Source organism: Centropristis striata, chromosome 5 (genome assembly GCF_030273125.1).
Source record: "Centropristis striata isolate RG_2023a ecotype Rhode Island chromosome 5, C.striata_1.0, whole genome shotgun sequence".
Lineage (NCBI taxonomy): Eukaryota > Metazoa > Chordata > Actinopteri > Perciformes > Serranidae > Centropristis > Centropristis striata.
In genome coordinates this window covers 30,449,471-30,467,883 of record NC_081521.1, presented here as the reverse complement: position 1 = coordinate 30,467,883, position 18,413 = coordinate 30,449,471, and the positions used below count along the sequence as shown (strand labels likewise).

The window sequence follows — 18,413 nt, the reverse complement described above, 5'->3', positions numbered from 1 at the left end:
TTGAAAGATAAGAATCATATTAACCTTATAAAGTTAGCTTTGTATATTTAGATTGCAGTACTTTTGTGTAGAAACAATACATTCCACATTAACTTTGACTTATTAGAGCAAATTATGGTCAGAAACAACTCATTTCCCTCTGTGATTGCACTGATGAGAGCATTTTTCTTTGGTTAGCCTTGGGTGAATCACTGCTAACTTGTGCTGAATCCTCAAAATGTGTATGTGTACATATATATATACATATGCACTGAATAATGATTTGTATCTACACATGGAGAACTGCTGTGGAAAGAAAAAAAAGAAGCTCAATAAAAATTAAAAATTCTGTGTTGCATTTACCTTTTTTGTGAGTAAAAAGCCTTGTTTTAAATTTGCCTTAAGAAACACAAACAGCCAGTATTTTTATTTTCTTCTTTTTCCCTGCAAAGCATTCTGCTGCATCTTAAGGACAATGCTTGCCTCAGATTAGAATGAGTTGCTCCTCTAAAACATAATGGCCCTACAGACAAATCAGAGATCCATCGGCGAAGAAAGGCACTAAATAATTTATAGCTTTAATCTGCTCACTGAGGTGTGTGGTCTTTGACAGTAATTATAAATGCAGGGAGAAATTATAGCTGAATACTTTAACTGCATTAGGAGTCATCTGATGAACAACGTGATTGCCTGCTCATTTCCAACAATAGGGGGCAAGTTGGTGTCACAGCATTCAAATCACCACAGTGCCCATGTGCTTTTTCCCATTTGCCATCAAATGTCAGTTGGCCGTTATAAAACAGGGATTTGATGGGTGGAGGTAATTGAGGACTTGATTGCTCGAAAAGAGATGAATTGCATAAAATGTTTATGAATTTAGAAGGCAATTATTTTTAATAGCCTTGAAATAATAGAGCTGGAGGAAATATGTTTAATTGTTATGATACCATCTTGCAGCAACAGCAGCGGCGTTCACAGGAAAGCAATAAAGGCTGACAAGGAGATGTATCTGTGAGGTGTATCTAAAAGTCAGAAGGTAAAAAAAGGAGTGCAGTGTACTGTGTGAGGATGTTGTCCTTTGTCGCATTGAGGTTCTCTGTGGATTTAAAATATATAATGGGGAAAGATATTATGAATTTAAACATGAGATTCTTGGGTAACACTTTATTTTATGGACTGTTATTTTTATTGGAAAGAATAATTTAATTTGGTATTAATTATTGGAAATTATTGATTTTGGTTGATATGACACCAATGTCTAAAATGCATTATAAACACATTTATAATGCTCTTTATAGTAGTAGTTTAAACACTAACATTCATTATATCTTATAACAATACCTGTAACACATTATGAAGCATTTTATAATTACTTATAATGTCAAGCATCATAATACATTACAATTATTGGTCACTTAGAGGCAAAGATTATAGTGTGTTAAAATTATCATAGTTGTAATAAACTATAATGTTTTTATAATCCTTTACAATCACTGTTATAATGCATTTTAATGTGATCATAGGGTTAAGGTCGGGAGTTAGACTAATCCTTACACTAAAAGCCATCACAAATATGTTTTGCAAAAATCAGTCAGAGAGTCACCAGAAATCATAATGTATTAAGATACTTGACCTTATAAGTCATTAGAAAATGCTTTATAATGTGCTATGCTTATTTATTTATTGAATGTATGAGTGCTTATACTAAAATTATTAACAATCCATTATGTGTATGTTTATAATGCATAAAAGACATGGGATTGATAAACAGTGTTACTGTGACTTCTTAAAAGAAAAAGTTAATTTTTTAATTTTCACTAAAGTAAATATGAATTTATTATTAATTTATAATTGATTATTTTATGCCACATAAATGTTGAAATGTGTGTTTTCCTGTAGATAAATTTAACATTTTTGCATATGCAGCTGGACTTCACTAGAAATAATTGTAATATTTTTTTATTGGGAAGTGTTTCTATTTTTCCTATTGACCTCCTTCTTTCTGTGAAACTTCGTTGGAATTCAGAAAAATACCTTATAATATAATAATGAAGTTTTACTGACATTTGCATAACATGAGCAGTATTTGTTGGTATATTATAGATATTTATTGTGCATCATTTCATCCCTTTGTCAGCGTGTATCTCAGTGAAAATTGTAATCATTTTAAAACCTATTCAAGCTGCTAACTTTGTGGACAAACAATTCAGGAGAAAACAAAAAAGATATACAAACTGTTATCAAATGTTAACTCTTTATTTGAATAAGTAAAAAAAGGTGCAGGTATCACAGGTATCATCTGTCTTGCTGTTATCCTTGTTGCATGAAACGCACTGTTTTTTCTTTTCTTCTAAAATATATTTACATGTGAAATATCCTTGTTTCCAAACTGTCTAATTTATTTTTGAGTCATGTACAGAATCCGAGTCTAAACTGGTGATTAAACATTTATTAAAGTGCTTTTTTTTCTCTTCTATCATTGCAACACAAAACATCTTTACATAGCAATACACTGTACAGGTCTGCATGTGTGTTATCGTGTGTCGGGCTACCTGTTGAAACAGCTGCACATTTATGCAGGTGTACTGTATCACAGAAGTCGTAAAGTACAATTAGTTCATTATTTTGTCTTTGAAATACAATTGAAACTTGACATATCATACAAATAAATAGTAGTCATAGCCAGGGCTATTGCATGCAAACATCAGCAATTATGTTTCTTCAAGCAGTAATACATTTCATTACTGGTGATGCATTTGAGCAGGGTGCAAAAGTATCTCTTAGTGTTTCCTTATACAATTTCTAACCAGTGTGTCTTTGCTGTCCATGAAATGTTTTAAATGTCATAATGATGCACACTACACAACGCTAATTGGAAAATGGTTGAAATATCTGACCCGTGTATTAAAATAAAAAAAGGAAGAAAAAAGTGACAATAATATGAAAAACTACTCCTTGTCCATTTCCACATATTGTGAATGGTTGTCGGGGGATTTGCTGTGAGTTTTACTCAAATGGAGTTTGACCGCGTGATTGCTGGCAAATGTCCGACAGCAGAGCTTACATTTGAACTTTGAGTCAATGTCCTCATCCGTGACTAGAGCCTCCGTGGCTCTCACACTGAGGGCTTTCGACAGTTCTGGCTCCTCTACCTTCGTCTGGTGCTCTACCGGCATTTTGCAAATGTCTTTGATTTGGAACCCGAGGTGGGATTCCAGATGGGAAATGAACGCGGGCGGTGACCTAAACTGGGAAGCGCAGTCATTGCAGTAGAAGATCGGGTGCCCAGTGTCCATGCTCTTCAGAAATTTGGTCCCTCCGGTTTTCCGCAGCTGGTATTTTACATTTGCTAACCAATGGCTTATGGTGGTCATGGACAATCCGGTGAACTTGGAGATGTGCATCCGTTCCTGAGGGCCGAGGTCTGAGAGCAAGTACTTCCCCTCAGAGGTCTGGAAGAGGCTGGAGGCAAACTGAGCTTGCAGGATGAGAAGATGGCGAGGATTCCAGTTTGACTGTCTACCTTTACGCTTGTGGACGGAGTACACCTCTGCAGACACGTCTTCAAAGCGCCTGACATCTGATTCCAGTTTCATCGTCGGGATCCTTGATGGTATGGAGGGTTTTGGCGTCGTGGCTTTTGGAAGAACTTTAACCATATCTGCGATGTCAGACAGAGCGTATTTCTGTGGCATCGGGGCGGAGGGCTGGAGGAGCGAGGAACTTGGCTTGCTGTGTTTAGATTTCGTCAGGTCTATTGGTTGGTCTTCGTTAACAAAGAGAAAGGGGTTATCAGGCGTTTTTCTTAAAGAATTTCCAAGCATTAAAGCTGGTTTCTCGCTGCTACGGTTAATGTCAGCATAAATAGACTGGGTGTGAGCAGATAGTTTATCTGCTCTTGAGTTATTGGGCTTATTTGCTTTGCCCAGATGATTGTTCAGAACTGACTGCAGTGCACTAAGAGGGTTTATGCCGAGTAGAGCTGGAGTGTCACTGAGAGGCTCTGAAGTAGTGCTGTGTCCATTGCTGGCAGAGGGGCTCGGTGTCTTGCCTCTGTCAGAGAAATCTGGGCTCAACTTCCCTTTGATCACTTCACTCCCTTCATTCATACAGTCTGCATCAAGCTTTGAAGAGGAAGAGGAATCATCCTGACAATCGCTGTCATCGTTCTCCGCCAGATCAAACTTAATATTCTGACTTTCTTTACCATCGCTAATGCCAACCTTTTCTTTTTTGATGTCCACATTTTGATGCTGTCCCTGGGGAGCCTCAAGTCCCACAGCACCGTGGTATAACTTCCCCTTTGGGGCGATCGGTCTCAGCTTGTGGTTAAATGTCTGCTTTAGCTGAGTAGGGGGAGATGCAGAGAGAGGGGCGCTTTTGATGATGCCGGAGAGCTGATAGGCAGCGTGAATGCTTGGATAGGCACTCCAGCTTGGTGTCCCTGTTTGAGCTTTATTGATGGCGGAGGCCACTGTGTTGGCTAAAGATTTAAGAATGTCCCCTCCTCCTCCCGAGTCCTGTTCAAGATCCTCCTCACGGAGATAAGGGTACTTAAAAGCCCCATTGCCTGGCTTTTGATCCTCACTCTCTTGCTTGTCATCTTTAGCTTCAGTTTCTTCCATTTTGTCTGATGTACCTTCCCCCTGGCTATCCTTCTCACTGCTCCCGGGGGAAGGATTTTTTGGAGACACCTTTTCTCCCTCAGTGTCACTGGCAACAGGCTCAGCTAAACCCTGGATCTTTTCTATGGCCAGGGGGTCAAGTGCTAACTGTTTACCCTTTTTAGAGGCTGAGTTTGTGACTTTGATGAAGTGTCCGGTAACCATCATATGTGTGGTGAGTTGCTGAAGGGTGTCATGGGAGCTTCCACACTCCATGCATTTAAGAATCTGAGACTTGCACGTCTCAAACTGCCAAGTGTAACTGGCTCCGTTCTGATAGCCATAGCGATTATTGTTCGCATTTGAAATGGCTGCGGCCCGCTGTGCCTCAGTGTAGCCGGATAAACCGGTCGTAGAGTCAGGGGAGCAAGGTCTTACGGTCTCAAAGGCCCGTTTCTTTGCTGGTGGCAACAATTTGGGTGTGATAACTGGAATTGGCTCTTTTAAAGGCACTTTTTGGTAATGCTTAGTTTTAATCATATGGACGCTCAAATCCTGGAGTGAGTCAAAAGAGTGGCCGCAGAACATGCACTTCAAAACCTTTTGTGCGTCCTCTTTTCCTTCCATATCTTGCAAATTTCGTTTTCTGGATTTAGAGGATGAAGCAGAGGAATTACTCTGTTTGCCGTGGTTGTTGTCCTGGTAGTGTCCACTCTTGTTCATGTGGACCGTCAGCTCCACAAGAGTGTCATAAGCGGCGCTACAATCCTTACAGCGAAATCGGCTGGCTCCCGTGAACACCGAGCCACAGGGTTTGGTGGTTTGCCTGTACAGGTGGACAGAGCTAAAGAGGTTAGGTTTGGACGTAGGCTTTGGGGAGAGTGTCTGCTGCAAGGTCTTTGAGAGTGCATCCTGGTGCCAGTCGAACTCACTCTTGGCGGTTCCATTGGTGCTGTCACAGTTGGCTTTGCTGGTGTTTTTGCCAATTTTCAAGTCCATCCCTATCCCCGTCCAGTAGGAATCAGAGAGAAAGTTTGCATAGGCTGCCCTCATCTTCTCCAAGCTGCCGCCCATCTCCTCTTTATGTTTGGAGCTGCGGCTTTCGTCCTCCCTCTGGCTCTCAGGTGGCGAGGAGGTTTTGAAGTCTGAGAGTCTGTCACTGGTGTCGCTAAGGCGTGACTCCAACTCAGCCTCTTGATTGGAAAGGACACTAATGGGAGAGTTCTGGTTGCTATAAGTGTTAGTGCTCTTGTTGTCGAGCTCTCTGTCCTCAGACACTTTGGGGCTGGTTTTCTCTGAGCCTTCCTCTTCAGTTTGAGTGTCGTTCTCGGCGTCTTCCTCGGGGATGGCATCCTGGAGAACACCGTCTTCATCAGGCATGTACACTAGAAAAGGAAGAGACACGGAGATTAATGACATTAAAATGCACCGTGTCACAGCACTTAATGAATTTAATTTCCAAGGTGCAATATTTAGAAATTCCACACGCGGTGTCAAGTATTAATCTTTTGTAAGAAGTCACAGAAGCCATTTAAGACAACATAATGGCGGCTGCTTTGTGCCTTGGGAGGTTGGAGGGTATAGCTGGACATAATGTCTTTACTAACAGACTGCTGCTGGTGTAACAGCACCATGTGATTCACGACAGGCCATTGACTTAGTGCTGTGTCCAAGGTTTTTCTGGCCTCAAGTTGAGATGTTTACAACAATCATTGGCCACTGAGTGACAAAAGGAAATTGATTCTTCTGGAGCCTGCTAAGTGTTATTGCAAATGACCTATTCCATAGTGATTATGGATGCATCAAAACTGCAATGAAAATGTACGCCTTCTGTTCTGGATAACATCTCAGCTTCCCTGAAGCCACGTGTGAGGAATGTCTTAACGCTAACTCAAATATTTTAATGTCCCACATTGCTTTGTCCATAAATTAAAAGGCTCGAATGAAAAAAAGATGAGAAAACATAACTTCAGAAGGCATGTAGCCATTTAGCAAAATAAAAATATATTGCAAATGTGCATACTGATAAAGATGTTGATCATGCTGGCGGAAGAGCTGATTAAATTATCAGTGTTAAAACTAGACAATTAAAAAAAAAAATCTAAAAATTACTGGCAATCTGTCACATCATTATATTTTCCCTGACAGTCTCATAAACAGCAATTACTTCTTTCATTATTCACCTGTTCATTCTCCCAACTCATAGAGCACAAACATTATTGCTTCAATTAACAGATAATTAAACAACAGTATTTCTAATTGACATATTTCCCATCATCCAATTAGTGGAAACTCTGACTCAGCATAGAGGGTTTTACATGTGGCTGCAGGGTCTGCTCGACATAATATGAACACAGCCACAGAAGATTAAAGTGTCCTTTCTGACAATAACTATTCGAGATTATTTAAAATCTAACCACCCGGCAACCCACACAACAATATCACAACCAATGTTTGCATATCTTTTGAAGACATCCTGCAATAAATGCAGTTTGTCAGTGTTGTCACATATCTGAGATATTTTCCGCCTCATAGTCATGCTGGAAAATGTGCATTTTGGGAGAGACGTGGCAGATGTGCTCTGAGTTAAATATGAATAGGACATAACAGCCCTGTCCAGGCACTTATGCATTTCATGTGGTTAATATTTCTCTTCTGAATAGAGGGCACTCCATGAGGGGGATGGCTGAAGCCGAGCACTCAGGAGTCCCACACTGGGCGGCCCATAGAATGTCTTCCCTTTTTTGCCTTCTGAAAATAAGACTTTTTTTTATCAATATTTCACAAGTGCCTCAAGAGAAACCCTGGAGGTGAATTGCCTGCCAGCTAATGGATGGAGATGGGATTCGGACTTTCAAAACAAACATGGAGAATGGGGCCTCGTGAACAAGAGCCTGCACACACACACTCACACCCGAGAGCCCCAATGTGCTGTGACCTTGATCCACCGCAAGAGAGATGTTTTGATTGGCCAACCGAGATCGGTGATGGCCTCCAAAACACCCTTGATGCTAAGGGAGAGAGTTGTCAAGAGCACAGAGGTATGTTTTATTTATAGTCTTATATATAGTATTCACAGTGAAGGAGAACACCAATGGCTATGACAAGCTCCAAGTTGATGCCCTCTCTCTTCAAAGTCGTCACTAAAGCGCAGGGACTGGGGAGAACGCACACCAAAGTGGGGAGATGAGCATTTTTCCAGTCCGGTGATGGTTTAATAGAAATGACTCAATCCCAGTAAACACCATCATGCAAAGGCTAGTTCCTGCATATTTGATGTGGCTCAAAATTCAACGATACATGCTGTCCATGGAGTACTATGTGAACAGATAAATGTGTGTTTTAGAAAGGCTAAATGCTGTTTTCCTGGAATTAACCACTTAGATGTAGTCATATCAGTTTTAATGTGAATGTTTGCGTCTTATCACAGTATTTGAGGATGGAATTGACAGAGATTAACAGCTGCCCTTCCTGCTGTTCTACGCCTTTCTATCAGATGCCCTAAGTAGCAGACATCCAGAGGCACCAATTAACCTTCTGGCAGGGATCACTTCAAGATACCCGCATGTCTAACTCTGCTTCTCACACCATTTGTAACCGTGCTTTGCCAGCTCTTGGTCTACCACAGCACTGCTGCCATGCCAAGCTGCATTACTCTTTCATACAAGATCACATTCAAGGACAATGTCACAATGGAAGATTTTTTTTTTTTTTAAAAGGTCATTATGTTACGAGGAACAAGTTTGTTAGGAACACAGAATAAACTGCTGATACGCTTCGTAAAACATCATTGTTTAAAGTAACTAGTGCGTCATCTTGTAAACCGAAAGGGAAGAGCAGCAATTGCGGATTCTCAGGCACATTTTTTCCACAACTTAGAAAAAAAATAGGAAATGCCTGCTTTGAAAATGTTGTCTGGGAGTCTAAGCGAGGCAACTCCCAGCCTAACTAGCCTTACAAAACAAGAGCCTGGCATGCCTCGCCTGAGATTTAGCATGTCATAAACTGCTGTAAAGCCTCCAATCTGTGTCACTACAAATTTATATCTTCAGACAGAGATATGCAAAGGTCAAAAAACCTGAGGTGTCCATCATAAATCAGGCAGTTGAAGTGTTTATAACCTTTATCCGTTAGAGCAGACTCTTGGCATAGCAAGGCCTGGATTTACAGAAGCAGCAGCCAGTTTCTGAGCCAAAAGGCTTTTTTCCTTACATCTAGAGAAACCAGCTAACTGCATAGGAAATAGTAGATTACATCTCCTGCAACATTCATGGCAGCCTGCTGTCCAACTGGCTTACATGACAATATATTTACAACTTTAAGCATAAACATCTTCATAGAGTACAATCTCCTCTCCCTTGTGTGAGTGAGTCTATTCAAAATGTGTCAATCATTTTAGAAATGTGTGTGCCAGCTGTAAAAGGGCATTCTGTTTCCAGTGTTAACATGCCAGGAGAAACTTTTGTAAATTTGAGAACATCAACATTTATCCCTGGGAAGGTCAACATTTCCTTCATTAATCTGACAAGCCAGAGAGAGTTAGCAGCCTGAGGAGCTTAGCTAATGGACAGCTGCAATACCCAGTGCAGGACTTTGTGAGTATCCGAGGTAACACTATCTTCAGAGAAGATTGGGTAATTCATAGGTGCCAGTGACAGGTCTGCACGTCTGTGCCACTTTCCCCCGTGCTCTCCGGTTGTCTCAAGCTACAGTTTTTGCTGCTCGCAAATCAATATCTCTTTTTACTTCTCATTGATTGCCTTGTGGTGGGACCAACCTAAGCAGGACTGTTATGACATTTCTAGATTTCCCCCTGTCCTTGGAACAATCAATTACACACGCATGGCAATCAAAACCTCTTTGCAAAATGAACCTGCTCCATGACATTTTCATCTCCCGGATTTATGCCATGTAAAGAAAAAAAAAAAGAGGAGGAAAAAAAAAGAAGAGGCCTGCTGGATAAGCAGAGAACACGCTAACAACGCAGGTCAGGATCACTGCACAATCTCCAGGCTGTCTCAGTAACTATCATCTGTTTCTACTCCCTATTTTCACTCACATGGCAGCAATGTGCCCAATTAATTGTGTCTGTACACTTAAAAACACTTAGTCACCGCGCTCATCTGTTGTTATAAATAGGTGTGAAATGTCAGTCAAAAAGTACTTGGTGTACAAAACATAATTCCAAAGTTGTGAAGCTCTTTTGCGATGTTAGGAACAGGAATGTGTGCTTCTCAAAAGCCTCCATGATGTGATTGTGATTTCTTCAGTGAGCTATCATTAGAATGAGACACACATGTCACAAGGTTTAATATTTGACAGTGATATCTGACTAACTCACTGAGCAGTGCACGTCAAGATCAAATAAATACATTGTCAGACATCCTGATGATAGTCTTGATGACACATCTGAAGTTAAGACTGAACTGAATCACATGAGAAATGGTGAAGAGCTAATTCTGAGCCCCGGAGCCATCTGTAAAGATCTGTAAACACCTCTCTCTTCATTGTTCCCTGTCAGGAAACAGTCTCCCCGAGCCCAAGGACACTGCAGAGTAAAGAGAGAACAATCACATTCAGACTGCTCCCTTTGACAAAATTTGTCTGGAGGTTAATTGATATCACAGAATTAAATAGTTTTTGACTTGCTTTTACATGGGAATGTGACATTGGTTCCCACCTGGCCCATTATTTCATTTCAGTGCTTTTAAATGACGTCCTTAGCAGACTTCAAAACCACGCAGACACACTGTAACTGTGTCTATATCATTAAATAGTTATTAACAATATCCTGGTGAAAAAAACTATAATGATAATCCATAGGTTAGATGATAAAAAGTAGGTGTAAAAGCAGCCATCAACCCCCACAAAGTGGTTTTGTTGGATCTTTCTGAGGCTTTCACTACAAAACCATGAGACGGAAACACTCATGTTAATTTTTGTATGCATGACGGAGATGTTACTTAAAGCGCATTACTTACTTCACTAAACACAAGCTATTCATGCAGATAAATGCCTTGCTTTCATACACCCTCAACTTTAATATTTTATAGTCTAATATAATCAAATAAAAACTTGCAGCACAAAAAAAAAAAGACATGGACAACTTGAGGACAGATTGTGAACACAGCAAACGGCACAATGTGCTCAGATGGACCTAGAGCCAGATTAATGATAGGATCGCAAATATGACACCATATCCTGCCATCTGGCTGTTCATTTGGGCAAAAATGATCACAATAATTATGGCAATTAATCAAAAATGTTTTCACAACCAACATTCTGTTAACTAAAAACACAGAGAACTTTGGAATGCACAATCAACACACCAACAAACACAAAAAAATATCCAAAGGCAGTCAGTCTGGGCTCCACAGCCTTTTTGAGTTTAGTTTGAGCTATTGGGGTGTTTTTTTTATGTAACGTTACAAATGTGGGAATCTCTAAAAGCCTGTCATTGCATGGACGCTGATCATGATATTTACTGAGCCACATCAGATTGCCCTGCCTGAAGCTCCAGGAGCCCCCTTCCCTCCGTGATGTCACCCAGCGATGCTGCTCCTTTTGATGCCTACTAGAAGCTTCTGCTCCGAGACGCATCAGTCGGCCCGCTGCCTAATTGGAAGTGAGCGGTGGGAGAGCATTGCAATCTGCACTCCAGCACCTAAGTCATCACTTTGAACGTGCCACAGCCGCCGCATCACATGCAGTTGCCTGGTGTTGCATCTCACCAAAGGGTCCCCTATCAGCACCGGCAGAGACAAATATACACACAACATTCCCATCCTGTCTCAGAGACTTTCACCAGACCAGCAACACAAAAAACTGATATTATTACCAATATTATATACATGCATGTAACTAGTATTAGATAAGACATTTTTACAGGGTTCGTTCAGCCAAATTAAAAAAAGATAAACACTAAGTATCCACTTTATTAGGTACACCTGTACCATCTAATACAACATCTTGCCAACACCTCCATAATAAACATATAACTGAGTTAACACTTCTTATATAGTTTAAATAATGACTCAACATCATGTTTATAAATGTTGGATTTATGGCAGATCAGTTGGATTGTATTGGACATTATATAGATGTACCTAATAAAGTGGCCAGGGCATTTTTACAGTCAATGATATTGGCATGTGAATATTTCTGGTTTTATTAGTTCAGATTTTGGGATTTGAATCTGCAATAGTAAAAAAGTACATTAACTCAAATATTAAAGTATAATTTCCACGTAATTCTACTTTATTTGAGTATTTCCATATGCATTGTTACATTTTTTTTACAGCAATAGCTATCAGTTATTTATCACATATAAAACACATGATCAATTTAGGGCTGGGCAATATCTTCCATCCCAGTATCAATAATTGCATATCTTGATAACAATATATATTACAATATAGCATGTTTTCTGAAAAATCACTGAATTAATTGCCCATATGAAATAACCACATAGTAAAGCATATTATGTATACTCCTTAAATCAAAAGATTAATTTAGACCTTTTGTGCAAACTTAGCATTGAACTGAGTGGTAATGTGATAATGAAGAGTATGGTGTAAAAACAGTTGTGTATCACAATGTATCAGTATGATGTCATCACGATGTGATTCGGATGAATGAACAGCCGTAGGTCAGTTTATAAATATGACGCATTGCTATAGATTAAACTATTCAGTTGTATATAAGCACTTAAAATTAGCTCAATGTCAACAAATTACAATATTAAAGTGCTGCCTATGTGTTAATGCAGCAATAATAAAAACAGCATAATATAACACTGACAGAAGCCATTCTGCAGAAGCACATTTACTTTTTATATTTTAAGAATATTTTGTTGCTACTTTTACTTTGGTAAAATTTTTAATTTAGAAAGTTTACTTTGATTCTCTAGCTCTTAATTTTGTTTAACTGATTTTTCTGTTTTTATCTGATTGTCTTGTTTTTTTTTTTATATTTTTATTTTGTTTTATGTCTACAGCATCAGTGCTTTTTACTTTATGCATTTTTTTGCTTATGTTTATACATATATGTTTTATCTGTGTGACTGTTGAATGATGTGCTATGTGAATGAAATAAACTTGAAACTTTTATCCTACTTAAATAAATAAATGCAAATCTGTGAGCTCCATACAAATTTCCACTCTATTAAGCTACAGATATCTCAAATCTGGGTCAACCCTTAAATTAAAGTGGCCTCTGAATAAGTGTGTAAGCAGTTAAAAAAATATACTGTACAAAAAAAACATGGCTGTCTCCTATTTGTCCTCTTCTGCTAACAAGAAAAGGTAAATATAAACAATTCTGGTGAGCGTGTAGGATAACGTTACAATTGAAGAGGCTTAAAAGCCTCAGTGTATGTTTGTCAGATTATAGATGATCTTTTCCGCCCTGACTGATACAAAGTTCCAGTTGGCGGAGCAGAAGCAGGGCGGCTTCAGCTCCAGTGTATTTTCTACTCGCAGGAGGGGAGCAGCCTCGCGCCGCTCTGTCACTTGGTTTCTGAAGAGCCCGTGACACGGCTCTCCAGGAGCGACATGATGAGGTCTGATGGTTCCTTTCTGCAGAATAGCAGTTTACCCCTCATTCACCCTTATCAGAGAGTGAACCCATCATCTTACAGTACGCCACTCAAACCGCTCCGCATATTGGAGCTGACCAGTCGAGCAAACAGGGCGGTACTAATAAAAGACCATCTTGCTTTGGTTCAAATTTCCCTGATTGAATGTCAGTCAGGAATGTTTGCGTGGCAGCAGGGAGGAAAGTGGGCCATCATTTAAAGGACCACTGCCTTGCACACATAAGGCCTTTGTTCTAGTTTTATGAGATACTGAGTGAAAGGTATGATGGCCAACACTTGCCTAACGTGCTGTTTGTTTTTCATGCCCACTAGCCCGACTAAATAAAGAGCATTTCAATTCCAATTCAATCATTGTCTGATGTTTTGTAAACATTTGCTTCATCACATGATTCGGTTTTATTTTGCATCTGAGGGGCAATATCCAGGACTTAATTGTTTTTAATATTAAATTGGTTGTTTATTTCCTTGTGATCTTGTGTGTTATTTCACAATATAATATTAAAGTGTCAAAAAAAGCCAGTGGCAAGCCTCTTTCACTCTTTGCTCCACGGACTGTGCTCCATTTAGTCTTCCCCTAGGACCAGCAGACGTATACAGTACATACAGTCCCTGCATCATAAACTTTGCATGAACCCTAAACACTGGCCCTCCCAAACAACAACAGCCCTCCATCAAGGTCAGGCCTTGATGAATCTGATAGTGCAGCTGGAAGAGACTGTGTGTATTCTATTAAAACAATCTGCATTTCACTAACTCTTCCCGCCCGCTCTGTCCCTGTATGGATCTTTCATTAGATTCTGGATGGGCTCCAGCCAAAGCTTTCCTTGTACAAGCAGTTTTATGCAGTTTTCAGCAAAGGGAGGCATTTTTTTACATTCCAAGTTCATTAATAGTAGATTGCCACTTTTTCCCTTCATTAAATACAATGAGGCTACAGAGTGAATTTGCAGCTGAAGCGTGGTACTGTCAGTTTCTAGTGGGACCAAAGGCTGCTTCATGGCAAGCATAAAGGGAGAGAAGCAAGCCCGCCAAACCTGGAGCTCTGTGGGACAAGACGAGCAACAGTAAGAGAGGCAGAAATGCTTCAAAACAGCCCTGCTCTCTCCTATTCAGATTCATTTTAATGGCAAATTTGTTGTCAAGTGTCCTCCACAAAATGATTAGGGCCCGCTGTTTTCTGAAAAGTGCAAACTTCTGGATTTGCCTGGTGCGCATTGTCACTTTGACAGCCCATTCTGAGAACAATGGTTGCCCAAATAGTGAAATGTGTTGGCACCCAATAGTTGAAAGTTTCCCCTCAAAACAGGCTTTCTGCTGTTTGTGGGTATTCTGCTGTGTTGATATCTAGATGTTGATTAGAATGAAAAAAGAAGCCAGTGAATTGGGCTCCCCAGAGCAGGCACATCAACCATTGTAAGAGATTGACAGTCACTCCATTGAGCCAATTATTTCTGTTCATAAGACCTGTTTCTCTAAAAACTGGTTAAAGACTACAGTCATTGTTCGAGTGTCTGAATTAAACTACTGGTAGAATTTACAGAAAACCAACAGCATTTAATGGCAGCACTGCCCACTTAGTGTGCTTTTTACTACATGGAATAATTACAGGCATAATATTGTTTCCATTAACTGTTAAAGTTGAATACAGTGCTTCTCAGAATGATTGCGTAAAAGAAACAATGTGAACATAGTCTCACCTAGGTTCTTTTATTGTGTGCTCAATTTTTGGTAAATTATCCACAAGTCGCCTACAATAAAAGAAACATAATGAAACCAGATGTGTGTGTGTGTGTGTGTGTGTGTGTAGGGGTGGAGTGGGGGTGGGGGGTGGTATATGTTCATTAATACCACGCTGCAAACATATCAAAGCTGTTCAAATACTGCCACTGGAAAAGTCAGTGCAACAAAAATATTTTCTCTGTGCTATATCCTCATTTAGCCTACGAGTCAGCGGCGTGACATTTGTAAGGTGTTCAGCTGTAATGGAGGAGGAGTAGGTGCCGACTGCAAGACGAGTGCAGAGCCTTTTTATTCATTGCATGGGAGAAAGTGGTTAATTTATTGAAAAGAAGGTAGGCGGACGAAGCAGCGGAATGGAACTGATACCCTGCGTGGCTGTAGGTTGTGCACTGAGGGGGAGGAGAGAGGGGTGGAGAGGGGGGAGAAAAAAGGAGGTTGAGGGAGGCGGAGACCAGAGCGACAGAGGAACGGTTAATGGAAATGAGTGACAGGCTTTCAGAATGATTTACAACGGGTGGCGCTGCGGCAGAGCCAGCACTTGATGGATGATCCTGAAAGACGGAGACGAACCATAAATCATGTCTTTGAATCATTGACAGAGATAAAGGAGGGGGAGAAAAAGCAATGGCATTGACGTTCATTCTTCCAATAATGTACATTGACGAGTTACACTACGGAGCCTTAATTAAAAAGTGAACACGGGTCTTCTCCCTCTCTCAACTCCCCCCCCATCCACCCCCTCCTCCCCCCGCCAGCTACGCTCCTCCATCCCTCTCTTCTCTATTGCGATATCAATGGTAATTAAAGATGCAGTATCCCCGGCCCCTGTCCCATAGCCACTTCCTCCAGCTTCCCACAGCAGCCAGATTAGATAAGTGCTCTGCTAAAAGATAATGTCACCCCTCAACAATATCAATGTGGGCCTGGCCCATTTGTTTCTACATCTGTAAACACACACACATAAACGGAGACAAGTGGGAGACAGGGGGAAAGAGGCTAGCTTTATTTTTTTAAAGCAAAAAACAGATAGGAAATGTGAGGTTATGAAAGAAAACTAAACACTTATTGTATTAGTTACAGAGGTTACCGTGTTGGTTTGAATCTAATATGGGAGTTTTTTGGCCAATACTGATTTTAGATTTTAGAAAGGAAAAATTCAAGGATTTCATATATGGCAGCCAACACAGTGAACTTTTGGGCTGGAATTATAATAGACCTTTTTTTATGATTATTGTGCATTATTGTGTATTGTCCTATCATTTTGATAGGATATGACTGTACAAAGGTATTTAGAAGGCTGTGTTCATAAACAAATAACTATTAAAAATAATATTGATAACATTGTTATACAGAATTTTACATGATCTATGCAATTTATTACAGAAGAATAAATTAAAATAGAATAAACCGCTAAATAAAGATCAGTACAGTATGTTCAGCGTCAGTCAATTGCTGACCATTTGAATAAAGAATAAATATAAATGAAATAAACAAATATATTTAATAATAATAAAAATCGTTGCAATTAGATACCAATATGCCTCTGTAGGGCTGGGCTATATGACAATATATATTACCAAAACAATGTAAAAATGTCATCATGTATATTTTTATGTATCGTTTCTATTGCGAGGCAGAAAAAACAGAAATATTTATATAATTTTGATGACGCTGTAAGTTCTGATTCTTGAGCGTTTTGCTTACATGGAGTATACACAAACAGGCTTTAATATGCGACCATAGACTATTCACTTACTAAATTACCAGAAAACTTGCGATATCGTGATGCATATCGTAATCTAGATATCAAATGACCTAGAAGATTTTGTCCCCCAGCACTATGCCTTACACAGGCCATTATCAAAGTCAACAATACACAGTTTTAACCTATATAACACCATTAAAATTTTAAGCAAGAAACAATTACATTTCTTCTTGCTTGAAAAAAAACCATAACATGCCATGGGATCATTTTTCCCTAACATCCCTCTTTTAAAAATGGTGTTGTTCTGTCTTGAGTGCAGATGGCACTTTGATAAACAGGAGGAGCCCTGTAGGAGCAGAGAGCCTGAATGAGTGGCATTCCACATCAGCTGAGCTCCCTTAAAGTGCACACAATAGAGCAATGAGGTGAAAGTAATCCTAAACATCTGTCTTATGTGTCCTACACGCACAGCCTGTTTGTTCAAGTTCTAGGAAAGACATTAGCAAGAGGGGAGAGAGACAGAGAGAGAGGAGGATATATCAATTCATGCACTAGTTCTCCAAAGGGATTAAGCAGGGCCTCTGTTGTCTGTCCTCTCACTGCTCTGGCAAACAAAATGGAGAAGACTGCCCCACTAATGCAAATATCCTCTTTTGTGACAAACTGTAGCAAACATGTGTTTAAATGAATACTTGTGGTATATAATTGTTTTTTAATTATTCAAACTTTATATATTTTGTTTTCGAACCCTGGTTTGAGAGGTTTCTGCAGACGGCTACAATGAAAAGCTGCTAATAACAAGGCGACTCTTTGTATTTCAGAATAGGAAACATAAATGCGAGAAAGGGCAAGTGATGAAAATACAGCAGGCTCGGTGCACTGTCCTGTTTGACGGCTATGCAGGGAGACTGGGGGCAGTCGGTCAGCCCACTGCGTATGGGGATATTCACCGACAAACACTGAAAGACACACAAAGCTGTCGCTCCCTCTCTCTCTCTCCATCCCTCTCCTGCTGTGAGAAGACATTTTGGCAAGCTAAAATGGAAATGAATACACAATGGTCATCTAGCATTGAAAAGCTGTGGCAATAATATTGGTCAGGCAAAAGACTGCCCTGCCCAGTGTGTGTGTGTTCGTGTGTGTGTGCATGTTTATGAATGATTCATGCTGCAACACAACACAAAAGCTCACACTCAGTCTTCACAAGATTTCAGAATCATTTTCATTTGAAGGCTTGAAGTTGTTAATATCATGTTTGATCGCATCCTTGCATCAAAACACAGTTTGATGGACAAGGGAAATAATTACTTGTCATTCATGTGTCTGAGGTTTCTCTTCTCTCCTCTTTTGTTGCTGTTAAACATGTTTCTCTGTTAAACACTTTTTCCTCGCCAAACTCCAAAAAACGCTTTGACCCAACTTTCAAGTCTTAATTTAAAAAATAAAAATGAAACAATTTAATTCGATTCAAAAAGGAGAAATACATCTGGAAGAGTAAAACTGTCTGTTCGGCTGAATGAATCAAAGGGTTTGAGTGTAATGAACTTCTCGGAGTCTCTGTCATTAGTGGACAATAGCTCCCGTTGATCTTAAATGGTCTTAAAAGATGATCCATACAGTAATGAAGCCAGCTCTGCTGCTGGCCTGACGCCCAAAACAGGACATAATCAAAGTCACAGGGGATACGCTGAAGCTTCTGCTACCAACTAAAACCCTCCACTTCCCCGTTTTATGCTCATTTTAAAATTAAAAGCAAGAAAAATATGTTTGTTGTTACACTGTAGGCTCT

At 39.8% G+C, this 18,413-nt stretch overlaps 1 protein-coding gene across 1 annotated transcript in view; it reads right to left on the bottom strand.

Annotated features, from left to right (window-relative positions):
* Positions 1-2,413: 2,413 nt before the first annotated feature.
* The window catches only part of LOC131972177 (teashirt homolog 2), a 40,809-nt gene continuing 24,809 nt past the window's right edge, over positions 2,414-18,413 (bottom strand). Inside the window, exon 2 of the mRNA XM_059333961.1 lies at positions 2,414-5,968. Coding sequence (XP_059189944.1) covers positions 2,928-5,968 — 3,041 coding nt within the window. The 3' untranslated portion in view covers positions 2,414-2,927. The remainder of the gene's footprint in view (positions 5,969-18,413) is intronic.